At 34.3% G+C, this 13,863-nt stretch overlaps 1 protein-coding gene across 6 annotated transcripts in view; it reads right to left on the bottom strand.

Annotated features, from left to right (window-relative positions):
* Positions 1 to 13,863, bottom strand: part of Braf (B-Raf proto-oncogene, serine/threonine kinase) — a 184,900-nt gene that overhangs the window by 20,324 nt on the left and 150,713 nt on the right. For all 6 annotated transcript variants that reach the window (XM_076832505.2, XM_076832524.2, XM_076832515.2 and 3 more), the window contains 2 exons: positions 3,805 to 3,851; positions 2,894 to 3,012 (listed from right to left, as the gene is read on the bottom strand). In XM_076832505.2, coding sequence (XP_076688620.1) covers positions 2,894 to 3,012; positions 3,805 to 3,851 — 166 coding nt within the window. The remainder of the gene's footprint in view (positions 1 to 2,893; positions 3,013 to 3,804; positions 3,852 to 13,863) is intronic.

The raw sequence follows: 13,863 nt of genomic DNA, 5'->3' as shown, positions 1-13,863 counted from the left end.
TGATTCTAACATCTAACCCAAATTGAGAACACTGATGAAAGATCTGTGAAAGAACCTAAAGGGAGTCAAAAGATGGGGTTGGAAGAGAAGTTTGCTACTACTTGCTTTTGTTATACATTCTGATGATAGTTGCTTTTAAGTAATATAGTACAAAATAAACCACTTTCAACTTTGATGAAATGAACAAACCAGAATACCAAGAAGCCGGTTATGATAAAAGACATAATATTCAAAGTCTAAAAACTAATTTTTGTGAGGGACAGAGTAAAAACCATGTGTGTGTGTGTGTGTGTGTGTGTGTGTGTGTTGCTGGGGATTGAATCCAGGGCCTTGTGTATTCGAGGCAGGCACTCTACCAACTGAGCTATATCCTCAGCCCAGAAGATGTCTTTTCAAAAATTAGTTTTATTTCACTGTTGTTGGTGGATGGCTTGATGAAAAGTTGTATGCGAGCTATTTACAAGAAATGCATAACTGATCTTCAATTTAGTAGTTTAATTTGTAAAAATTTTCACAAAGGTTTCTCTTTCAAGATATACATAAAAGAAATTTAAGACAAATATAATTAATTTAGAGGACCACATAACGTTAGTTCTGATCAAACTCTGTGGTTATTCTGTATTTGCTTCTGAAGGCAGTATCAACCCAGAAAGATTTATTTAACAAAGAAGTACATTATTGGCTATTCTCTTACCTTAAAATTTAGCATAAAGGATGAACTTATCTATCCAGGTATCAACAAAAGTAATTAGAAGGAAATATAAACTTTCTGTGTAATAATACACTAACTGAAAAATCTTAAAATTTTTCAGAGTAAGAACAAACCCAGAGACTTGATTGGGCTCAATTCTCCCACACTAGTTAAAATAAACATACCTTTAAAAAATGTGCATGGTTTGTTTTTTAGGTTCTGCAATTTCAGCACTTAAAAATCCGTTTCTGCCTATCATCTTAGGATATTCTGCCATTTTTGTTATAGGCATATACTTTAAAGGGTCCTGAAATCCAATTATAATCACAATCCAAATATAATTATTAATTAGCCTCATATTTCTAATTATTAATTAAAACCATTAAACATATATTAAAGAATTTTTAAAAAACTTAGCTAACTACAATTACTGAATTTTAGAAAGGGCCTCAGAAATTCACTAGTCCAACCCAACACTGTAGATGGAGAGAGTAAGAGGAGGTTAAAAAACCTGCAAGTTAATGACCAGAGTACTACTAGAATACAGATCTCCTGACTCTAAGTCCAATGTCTTCTCTTCCACCTTGCCACTTGCCCTAATTCCATGTACTGTCATAAGAAATCATAGCTCAATTTAACCCTATGCCTATCTTGATAAACTTGGAATCTTACCCTGGAATTCCCTTCTTGGGCACTGCTACATATAGTTTGAGGAATTTGGCAAATACAGCTTCACAAGCCCTCACAACTTTTCTGTTTCTGGCAGAGTGTCCCAGAAGTTTTAATGCATATTAAATTATTTAAAGCTTAAAATTACACTAAGACTTCTGGGATATCTGTATTTAGCTTAGAGCTGCAGTTTTCAAACTTGCTGGTCCTAGGACTTGTTTTCATTCTAAAAATTATTAAAGACCCTAAAGAGTTTTTGTTTATGTGGATTGTATCTGTGGCTTATTTAGCATATTAAAACTTAACAAAGAAACTTAAAATATTGACTAATTCATTTAAATATTAAAAATAATAACCACTAATGTCAACACAGAACACCCATTTTTAATAAAAAATATTTTTAAAAATAAAGGTTAGTAAGAATAGTACTTCGATTCTCTTTGACATCTGGCTTAATAGCAACCAGGTGGATTCTATTTGCTTCTTTATTCAATCATTCTCTCCTTTTGTTCTTGCAGCTCTGGGGATCCAAACGAGCATATACTGGGTGGCACTCTATAATCAAACGACACCCCTTGCCCTTAATATGTTGCTATGTGTTGTTTTGATCGGAGGATAAGAACAAAATCTGGTCTTACAAAGGGATTATTGTGGTTCCTCCCAATGAAAGGTCTTAGGGATCCTTTTGAGAACTGCTGATTCATATAGCATGATTCCTATACATTTTGGGGGGCACTGGGGATTGAACCCACTCTGGGCTACATTCACAGCCCTTTATAATTTTTTCAATCTTGAGATAGTTTCCCTAAGTTGCTTAGAGCCTTGTTAAATTGCTGAGGCTGGCCTTGAACTTTCAATCCTCCTGTCTCAGTCTCCTGAGTTGCTGAGATTAACTGTCTGCTGCAGTAACTGCACAGAAGTTTTGTTCCCTTCTTTTAGAACTTCTCTTTCTTCTTTTCAACAAAGCAAAAATAAGAATAAAGAAAGAGAAAATAAGTTATGCAAGGAAGCATAAATGCTAATACTTAAAAATTGCCCAATTTTTTTCTCTTGCCTTTCCTCTCCCAGCTGCCCCATAATCATACTGTTCTTTCCAGTCTGAAGGAAGTAACTTTCCAGTTTAGGCTCAAGTAAGATTGTAAAATAGACTCTTTGTTAAAAGGAAGAGTTTTCTTAGCAAAACCACAATAATGGCTGTAGAACACACCTGCCTTAAATTACAACCTATTTTTTTTTTTTTTAAACAGTGCACATAGGACATTTTGAACACAAAATATTTTTAAACGGACAATTCTGAATAAACTTTAAACATTGTTTATAAATATATATTTTTGTTTAAAATATAGTGAAACTGATTTTGTACATTCTTTTTAAAGATAAAAAAGTTAAAATTATTTACATAAAACATTGATTTTTCCAAATACTGGGAACTATGAAAATACGATAGTTGAAACCTGCAATGACTTTCTAGTTACTCAGCAGCATCTCAGGTTCCAAAAATGTAATCCATGGAGAAACAGCCTCAATTCTTACCATCCACAAAATGGATCCAGACAACTGTTCAAACTGATGGGACCCACTCCATCGAGATTTCACTGTGGCTAGACCAAAATCACCTATTTTTACCGTGAGGTCTTCATGAAGAAATATATCTGAGGTGTAGTAAGTAAAGGAAAACAATAGATCTCAATTCTCCTATTAGAGCAAACATTATGAAAATTTTAGGTAAGAGATCTAGTTTCTATAATTCTGTAATATGATAGTCTTTAATAAAGTACAGTACTTCATATTTCCTAAAGTTGATTAAAAAGGTTTTAAACAATAATTAGTTGTATTTAACCTAAGTAAACTATTTTTAAAATTTTTGGAGTTTAAAATGTACAAGGATGAGGTGAGATGCTTTCTTAAGCCTTCGGGAGCTCTAGAAACTTTCCCATTTGATTTTGATCATGTAGGCCCAGATATACTTTAGCATTTCTGGGGAATCTATAAAGGCTCTTTACTGGAATAAAGATGCCAGCAGGCAGGGTCTGAGTCTGGGCTTACGGAAAAAGAATTTTTTTTCTCATCTCACTGCTATGTAATTTAGAGCCTTCCATTAGATCTCAACTATTCCTGAACAAGGGCAGAGGGGTGAAAGAAACTAGTACATAGCTATAAACTTATCTGTTTTATAGTGTGGACAGAATGTGAGCAAGCAATAAAAAAAGTCCTACTATTATGAAGACTTTAGATAGATTTTCTTATAGTGCTCAATCATTCAGAAACCAAAAGCAGGCTATTATATCCTTCTCTACTACACTCTCATGCAAGCCGATTTATTAATATTCTTTACAGTTTACTGAATTTAGCATGAAAACTGTTTTTACATAATGTGAAGACAAAATGCAGAAGAAAAAGTCAGGATGTTTTCAAACTTCGCGGACAAATTTCAGGAAGGATACTATTACTCTTGAGGTCTCTGTGGATGATTGACTTGGCGTGTAAGTAACTGAAAAACAAAACATCATTTAAACCTGAGTAAGGCTAAAGGACTCTGGCCTCAGAATCTACAGAACATACTTAGGGGTATAAATATTTATTTAGAATCACGATACAATTAAAATCTGTACATTGTGATAACTTCTTTATACATAAATTAGTTGACTATAAATGAATTTAGGATTTTAGAAACATATCACTATTATTTACAGCCCAAATATTGTTTATATTTAAAGACTTCACTTTATCTTTTACTAGTTAAAAAATACAAACCTTTCAACCCTGTGAAGCCTATTTATTAATTTCATATAAATACACTTTGACATTCAATGCTTCCCACTGTACCCATCTCTCCAAATCAGCTTTCATTTTATTTATCACATATTTAAACTTGTCCTTTAAGATGGAACACAAATTCTAACTCCAAAGTGAAGCTTTCCTATGATTAACCCAACTGAAAGTGATCTTTCATTGTTCAATTTATTTAGTAATTATTTTAATAGTTGGATTTATTTATTTTTTTAATGTGCCTATGTTTGCTTTCTATTTAGAATGTAAACTCCACCATAATGTAAAAGTTGGGTAAATTACAACTATTTTTAAAGGTGGTATGATATATTCTTAAAGGACCTTACTGAAACTATATGAAAATTGGATGTGGTGGTTCATGCCTGTATTCCAGTGAATGGACCTTACTGAAACTAGTGAGGAGCAGACTTCCTCTATAATGACCACAGTGGATCTATTTTAAAACTAACTTAAAGTTTAAATCATCTATGGTACCGCCACAAATGGCTTTAGTTGTGTTCATTGAGGGAAAGTGCCTTGATTAATTTATTTCCATTTATCTACACTGCCTAATATAAGACCTGGCATGTATGTTAAATATTCAATATATCTGTTGAATCAACTATAAATAGGATATATACATAAACTCCACTCAAATTTAATTCTGGAAAAAACAGATGAGACTTCTGAAATCTAACAATGACCATTAAGAATTAAATTCTGCTTTAAAATAAAAAATTAAAATCCAAATAATGTGATCAAAATCATGTAATGGACACCTAAAAATAGAAGACTTCCAAATAATTGAGATTCTTCATGTTTTCTGGTCTTTATTTAAAACTTCCTCATTCTCCCAGTCATCAGGATTTTAAAACTAAGTTTTTGAACAAAATTTTCATTTTAAATTACTATTTATTCAAAGTAATTCTTTCTCCTCCAATTACTTCTAATCTCACACTATTTCTATCATTTACAGCATACACCACAATATAAAACTTATCTTGTTTTGTAGGGTGAGTGTTGTTCTGCTACACCACACTGTCACTTTTCCATTGAAAGAAAATCTGATGTCAATTATTGGTACCATCTGCTTGAAAAGTTCTGCAGTAACATGGAAAGCTAAAAACAGATGGAAATAAATGTGTTCTAATCAAAAGGTTTTTCAAGATGGGGAGAACCTGACTCCATGAGAAAGAAAGGGGGTAAATGATGATGTTGTTGTTGGTGGAGCTAGGTCAAAGAGCCCTAGGGTCTAGTGTGCTGCAAAGGTGTTGGTCTTTGAAAGTGGTTCCTTCTCCTGGGAGATGAAACAAACAAAACCAATGGGAGATACATACGAAAATGGAGGCATGATGAAGTTAAAAGGAGTGCAGATAAAGATGCTTTTTATTTTGGGGGGCAGTAGAAGGAATTGAACCCAGAACCTTGTGCATGCTAGGCAGGTACTCTACCACTCTGCTACACCCCCAGCCTGATAAAGGTGTTCCTTTCAATGCAAAACAATAGAACTAGAATAAAAGAGAAATATAACTGAGGAGCTGAGGAGAAAAAATTTCTGTCCCGGAATTTAACAGATAATTAACAAAATATAAATGTGATTGCTGAACTAGTGGTTATTACCAGTAGAAGCTGGACAGCATAAAGTATTAAAGACCAAAGTTGCAAATGGCTGCAATTTGAAATAGCATCACCTTATACCCCATCACCTTATACCCCCTGCTTTCCTAATTTTTATCTCATGTAATAATTCTCTTTTTATAATATTTCTGCAACTAAAGTGACAATAAAGTCCAGGTCTGTATAATGGAAGGCTGGAAGAAAAAGAAGCTATTTCCCCAACTAGAAAAAACGGGATGCACATCATACCCCAACCCTATAAAATAAAAAGTTTCACATTAATTGTATCATAAATAATTTTATATAGGTTGACACTAAAACAATTTCCTAGGCAATGACCCATTATAATGGAAGATGCCAAAAACAAATAAATAAACAACCACATAGTCAGTTGGGGGACAGGTAGGAAAGGGAACAAGAATAAACTGACTTTGGCTACAGAAGTCTATGCATTATTTAGGATAATTCCACTAGCCCTCTCTCTGAACTTTTTAAGACATTAAGGAGAACATTACAGGTTTACGAATGTTATGGGTTTTCAAAAATACTAGGAAAGACAAACATGGTATCAATTAAATATCACATTCTCTTGACAGAATTCTTTTAGGAAATTTCTTATCTTGAAGAAAAAATGTCTACCAATAGAATCATTATTCTTAGATCTGCAAAATTATCTAGTAAAATTTGTTTTCCGTATATTCCTTTTAAATTCTTACCTAAAATTAAGTTTTTCAACATTCTTTTCAGAGCACAAGATGATGCCTCAAACTAAGTAAGCATTTCAGATTTGATCTAACACAAACTGGAGTGAGATTCCCATCTTCATCTGTCCCTTGTGGTGAGCATAAAAAATTTAAGTGAGCCATTGTCACTCAATGGACTCTCAGGTTTAATTACAACACTAGAATTATCTTTTTAAACTGCTCCTATAAAATGCTTCCTCCTTGGGCTGGGGTTGTGACTCACTGGCAGAGCACTTACCTCACACATGTGAGGCGCTGGGTTTTAGCACCACATAAAAATAAATAAACAAAAACAGAGATATTGTGTCCATGTATAACTAAAAAAATATTAATAATTAAAAAAATGCTTCCTCCTCCTCCATTTGCATACTTCTGTTCTTTACACCTGGATGAAATTTTATATTTTGTAGATACGGCCTAAAACCCCACATTAAAATTTTAGTTTTCACTAAAATAGGTTTTAAAAGATTGGCATGCTAATGATGTCCTCATCTAGGTACTGCTAAATATACTCATCACATTCACAAGAGAGGAATAAAGGCAGAAATCTTCCAGCTTGCTACTTTCAGGTATGATTGTTTATCCAGTTATGAATCTAGTTAAGTGCTGCCACTTGTGTTACATCTCTTGATTTTATCTTTAAGAAGAATATGAAAGTTGGGTGTGGTGGATCATGCATGTATTCCAGTGAATGGAGGGGGCTAAGGCAGGAGGATCACAAGTCTGAGGCCAGCCTTGGCAACTTAGTGAGACTTTGTTTCAAAATAAAAAATGAAAAGGGAAGGGGATGTAGCTAGCTCAGTGGTGGAGCATTTCTGGGTTCAACACTTAGTACCAAAGGAAAATCAACAAAACCAAACAAAGTCAAACCAAACCAAACCAACAACCAAAACCAAACAACTTTCCTCCCCAGAAAAAAACCAGGAGCAATATTATTCAATTACTTTGCTGAAATTCAAATACTGCAGTACATCATCATTTATTTGTGAAAGCTTCTAGGCTCATGTTAATTGGCTGCTATTTTCTACTATTTTTAAAACTTCAGACCTGGACTAAGCAGACACTTGCATTTTGGCCTTTTTTCACCAAATTCTACACAATCCCACAGAGGTTCATCAAACTTCATGACAGCAAGCTGACTCCCTCTGACACCCTAGCTGCCCTTGGAAAATTTAGAAGCTGTCTCAACTGGTTGATGTGACATTGGTAACAGTGTCATATAGTCTTTCTTCTACTTTGATGTTTTTTGGTTCCCCTGAAAATCATGATGTAGAAAGTGAGCAAGATGGAAGGGAATGACATTCTGCTACTTCTCCATAGTCAGCAATCATTTATCACTTTAAAAATAATTAAAATCTCCAATAGGTAGTTTCCAGATTTTTCAGCTGTGGTTTATAGTAGAACTTAAATTCTACTTCACTTTGTTTTTACCTTCTTTCACTTAAAAAAATAAAACTTATTGAGGTATAATTATATAAGACAGTGATTCAATTTTAAATGTCTAATTAAACGAGTTCCAACAAATTTATACCATTGTGTAATGACCTGTCATAATCAATATAAAGAATATCCACCACCCCAAAAAGTTTCTTCATCTATTTTTGCAATTAATAATACCCCCAGATGTCCATTGTTAATTCTTTTTGTCACTATAGATTATTTTCATCTTTATGAATTTTGTATAAAAAGAATTATATGGTTTCTTTTGCTTAGCATAATGATTTTGAGATCAACCTGATGGTTGCCTGAAGTATTATGGGGTATGAATATACCACAGCTTATCCATTTAACTGTTGGATAGGTACCATTTGGACATTTTGTTTTTTAGTAATTATGAATAAAATACTGTAAACATACATGTATAAATCTTTGTTGTTGATGTTTTTTATTTCTTTTTGATTAGTTAAGTAAGATTAGAATTGCCCATTTGTTAAGTTTAAAAGAAACTATCAATTTGTTTCCCCAAATGGTTGTCTCATTTGAAATCCTTATAATCCTCATTTGAGCTCCAAGTTGCTCTTCATCCTTGCCAACACCTAGTGTTCTGATTACAGGCGTTCTGAATGGTGTAGTTCTATGGCACTGTCGTTTTAATTTGCTTTTCCTAATGTCTAACTATGTTAAAATTTTGGGGGGGCTGGGATTGTAACTCAGTGGTAGAGTGCTTGCCTAGCATGCGTGACGCACTGGGTTCAATCCTCAGTACCACATTAAAACAATAATAATAATTAAAAAAGGTATTCTGATCAACTAAAAAAATTAAATCTTTGTGCTTATTTTCCATTTACATACATTCCATAATAAAGATTTCAAATCTTTTTTTTTTTTTTTTTTTTTTTTTGAGACAGTCTTGAGCTGTTGGCTGGCCTCAAACTTTCTAGTAACTGGAATTATAGACACATGGCACATCCAGATTCTTACATCCATTTTTTTCAGTGAGTGATAATGTTTTATTGTAAGAATACTTTATATTCTCCAGTCTTTTATCAGATGATGTGTTTTACAGACATTCCCTCTAAGTCCATGGCTTGTTTTTTCAATTTAAGAATAGAGTCTTAAGACAATTTTAAATTTGATGAAATTCAATTTATTAGTTTTTTTAAAAATATTTATTGTTTAGTTGTAATTGGACACAAGACCTTTATTTTATTTATTTTTACGTGGTGCTGAGGATCAAACCCAGGGCCTTGCACATACTAGGAAAGCACTCTACTGCTGAGCCATAACCCCAGCCCCAATTTATTAGTTTTTTAATTAATAAGTTTTAAATTAATAAGTTCTTGCTTTTTGTGACTTAAATCTTTGCTACATGGTGAATGCCTGTAATCTTAGTGACTTGGGAGGCTGAGGCAGGAGGATTGTCAGCCCCAGCAATTTAGTGAGGGCCTAAACAACTTAGCGAGACCCTGCTGATAAAAATAGGCTGGGGATGTAGCTCAGTAGTAAAGTGCCTCTAGGTTTAATTCCCTACCCCAAAGAACTCCTTAAGACTACAATAATTTTCTTCTCTGTTTCTTATAGAAGATTTAGATTTTTACATTGTAGTCTCAGGTCTTTGATTCAAGTAAATGTTTGTCATGTGTCTGGTAAGGGTTACTGGTTTATGTTTTTCAAATGGATATCTAGTTGTTCTAGCAACATTTTTTGAGAAGATCAACCCCAAGAATTGCCTTGGCACCTTGGTAAAGAAAAGGAAAATAAAATCACTATGGATCTATGGATTTATTTCCAAACTGTCTATTTTGCTTCATTGATTTTTGTCTGTCCTTAAGCTAGTACCACACGGGCATAAATACTGTGGTTTCACTTTAAATTTTGATATCCCACAATACAAATCCTTCAACTTTGTTCTTTTTTCAAGTGTCTTGACTATAAATTTCTAGTTACTGCATTGCCATATGAAAAGTTTGGAGGTTTTTAAATTTTTTGTAATAGGGAGTGAACCCAGGTGTAGTCAAGGTCTGTCTGGCTCTTTTATACTTACTGAAGTACACATTAAAAAAAAAATCTCAGCAGATATTTGTTTGGAAATCGATGACATAATCATAAAATTTATATTGAATGGAGTGCAGTGGCACATGCCTAGAATCCCAGAGACTTGGGAAGCTGAGGCAGGATGTTCACAAGTTTGAGGTTAACCTCAGCAATCTTTGAGACACTAAGCAACTTAGTGAAACACTGCTCAAAATAAAAAATAAAAAAAGCTGGGGATATAGCTCAGTGGAAAGCACCCCTGTGTCCAATCCCCAGTATCACAAACAAAAGAAAACAAAACATCAAATAGCTGGATGTGGTGGTGCACACTTGTAATCCCAGCCACAGAAGGACAGCAAGTTGAGGCCAGCCAGGGCAACTTAGAGATACCCTGTTTCAAAGTAAATAAAAAGGTCTGGTGATGTTGCTCAGTGGTAAAGCACCTCTGGTTTCGAACCCCAGTACCACATACACAAGAAACAAAACACCAACAAAAAAGAAAACAGAATAAAACATCCCCCACCCAAAACAAAAACAAAAACATAAAGCTGTGAAATTACAGAAAAGTGAGAGAGTAGCCTGCTGATCTTCAAAGCTTCTAATATATTGGATATAGGATTGTCTTTTCTGTTGGGGAACCTTATTTATGTAGTATGTGACTTGACTACCTGAGGTTTTCACTGCCCCTGTTTGAAGTAAGTGCTTGCTTAGGAGATCAGAAGCTACTTGTTTACCCACAGAAAACTTTAAACCTTCTTGATTTTATTCTTTTTTTCATGGTGGTACACATACTTTTTACTCACTGTCATTAAAACAAGGCATAGTTTGTATATGAAATCTTCAAATCATGACTATAAGGTAATTTTCTTGACTTCAAATACTATATCATTCATCTTCTAAATGGAATTATGAGGACAAACGCTCTGTTTTTCTGTAGAGAGTCACTGCCTGCCTATCTCTATTTTTCAGCACATCCTATTTTTGTCTGGAATAGCAAAAACCATGCTATTCTTTCTTTTATTTAAGTTTATTTCAAACATTCCCAAGTCCAAATATAAAATCAGAGGCATGACATTTGTTTATTTACAAAAGCAAGGCATCTCAGTGGAGGAAAGAACACTCTTTATAACAAATATTGCTGCAACAACTGGATATTCATGTAGGAAAAAAAATAAACCTTGACAGATATGTCATAACACATACAAAAATTAATTTGAAGTGGACTGATAACTTTAAAACAAAAGCAAAAACTAAAGCACTTCTGTAAGAAAACACCACCCTTTTTGTATTAATTTGGATTTTAAAGTTTTCAGTATTTTTATGTTATTTGATTTTCTAACCCTCACTTCTTTATTTGTGAGGCATGCAAAAAGCCAATAATTCAAAATTATGAAGATGGGAATTTAAGAACCCAGAGTACTTAAGTGACATGACCAGACAGGCATGGCAGAAAGAACATTGGTTTTGAGCACAAAGATTTGAGTTTGAAATCCAACTATGTCCCTTAATAGCCATATAACCTTGGGTACATTTATAATTACAGATTAGGGGTTTGAATTCCTAATCTATAATATGGAGGTGATAATGTTTATCTTGCTGGGTTGTTTTTCTTCTTATTTTTTTTAAACACATTTAATGAAAGCCCACTATTTGCTAAGCAACAACTGTTCTCTGTCTTGGAGATAAAAGCAGAAGATCCCAATGAGAGTTGATGACTGTGTGCTGTGAAAAAAAGAACAATTCATGGATCATTGTAATATTTGATCTATGTAAACAGCTCAAAGAACAACTGCAAGTTGCCGAGAGAAGTAGAATATAGGAAGAATGGACTCAAAGAAAAAGACAAGCAGTTTAGTTTTATATGTATTAAATTTGAGTGGCCCATTAGACAGTCAAATAGATACGTTAAACAGATATTAAGTATGAATCTTGAGTACAGACAAAATGAACTGACCGGAGACTGACAGATAAATGTTATTTATTTTATTTATTTTTAATTAATTAATTAATTTATTTATTTTGGTTCTGGGTTATTTAACTCAGGGGTACTTAACCACTCAGCCACATCCTCAGCCCTTTTTTATATTTAGAGACAGTGTCTCACTGAGTTGCAGGTACTTCACTAAGTTGCCGAGTCTGGCTTTGAACTCAAGATCCTCCTATCTCAGCTTCCTGAGTCACTGGAATTACAGGTATGCAGTCTCAATAAATGTTATTTAGATGGTTCTTCAAACCATTAAACTAGATGAGATCTCCAGGGGGTTGAGAAACCAACTGATGAACAGATAGTAGTGGGACAACAAGGAGAATATACTTTAATGTATTGTTCTTTAAGACTTCAATATCCATGTAAATCATTTGGGGATAGTGTTAAAATGTAGATTTCAATTCAGTGGATTTGGGGTGGTAACTAAGATTTAGCATTTCTAAAAAGTTGCCAGGTGGTACAGATACTATCCAGATTTTGAATACCAAGACATTAAGAACAGGATTAACCAATCAATTAAGAACATGTTTCAAGTAGAAGGATGTGATTAACTACATTCTGTTTCTGAAAGATCAAATAAACTAAGGACTGAAAATTTAACCATTAGATTTAGTAACATGGAGGTCATCAGTAACTGTATTATTATAAGTGTTTTGTGGAGTGGAGAGGGCCAAAGCCTGACTGGAGTGGGTTCCAAGATAAAAAGAGAGAAGAGAAACTAAACAATGAGTATCAACTCTTTCTTAAGAGGCTTTATTGAAGAGGAACGAGATAGCTGAAGAGGACAGTGGTATTAAGAGAGAGTCCCTCACAACTTATTTATTATGAAAATTTTAAACATATAGGAAAGTTGAAAGCATACAATAAACACCTCATATATCTTCTACCTAGATTAACAACTGTAAGCATTCTGCCAAATGTGCATTGTAAGAAAGCTTTTTAGGGAGGTAATTCAGGAACAAAGGAAAACCTGTTGATGAACAAGAGATAGGAGGATTGACTAAAAAGACCTTTCTGAGTAGCAAAGGAGAATGGGATCTGGACCACAGTGGAGTGGTTGGCTTTGATTCTTAGTGAAAAACAACTTGGCATGAAGGCAGGTAGGTGGATGGGTGGGTGGGTGGGTGTTATAGCAGGTGCTTCCAATTTTCTTTTTTTAATTATTGGCAGACACAACATCTTTGTTTGCATGTGGTGCTAAGGATTGAACCCGGGCTGCACGCATGCCAGGTGAGCGCGCTACCGCTTGAGCCACATCCCCAGCCCAGCTTCCAATTTTCTTAAAGAAATGGTCAGCAAGGTCCACCAGGGGACTATTCCTGGAAAACGGTTTTGGAGGTCTAAGGACAGAGGAGATAATGACAGTCTCTAGGAGACAGGAAGAGTGATGAATCAGCTTGACATTAGGGACCCACTGGGTTGTTGGAAGAATTAAATAAGTTGGAAAAACAACATGGTACAAAGGTTAAGAGACTGCTCTCTGGAGCCAAACTACCTGGGGCAAGTTATGTTACCTTTCTATATTCTGGTTTCTTCATCAGTAAAATGGGGATAGTAAATGCATCTACTTCACAGGGTTGCTGAAGAGCAAATGAGGGAGTCTATATAAAGTACATTATATAAAGTCTGTATGTACATAGTCTGAATATGGTGTATATAATTGTTAAATACATAAATAAATGTTAGTGTATCTTTTTTTTTTTTTTTGGTACTGGGGATTGAACTCAGGGGCACTTGGCCACTGAGCCACATCCCCAGCCCTATTTTGTATTTAGAGACAGTGTCTCACTGAGTTGCAGGTACTTCACTAAGTTGCCTAGTCTGGCCTCAGCCCTGGAGCTGCTGGGATTACAAGGCGTGTGCCACTGTGCCTGGCCATGTCAGTGTGTATGTTTAAAACTGGAGAACATACT

Source organism: Callospermophilus lateralis, chromosome 1 (genome assembly GCF_048772815.1).
Source record: "Callospermophilus lateralis isolate mCalLat2 chromosome 1, mCalLat2.hap1, whole genome shotgun sequence".
Classification (NCBI taxonomy): Eukaryota; Metazoa; Chordata; class Mammalia; order Rodentia; family Sciuridae; genus Callospermophilus; species Callospermophilus lateralis.
The sequence above is the reverse complement of the archived record's forward strand: the minus strand, read 5'-3'. Positions and strand labels throughout refer to the sequence as shown.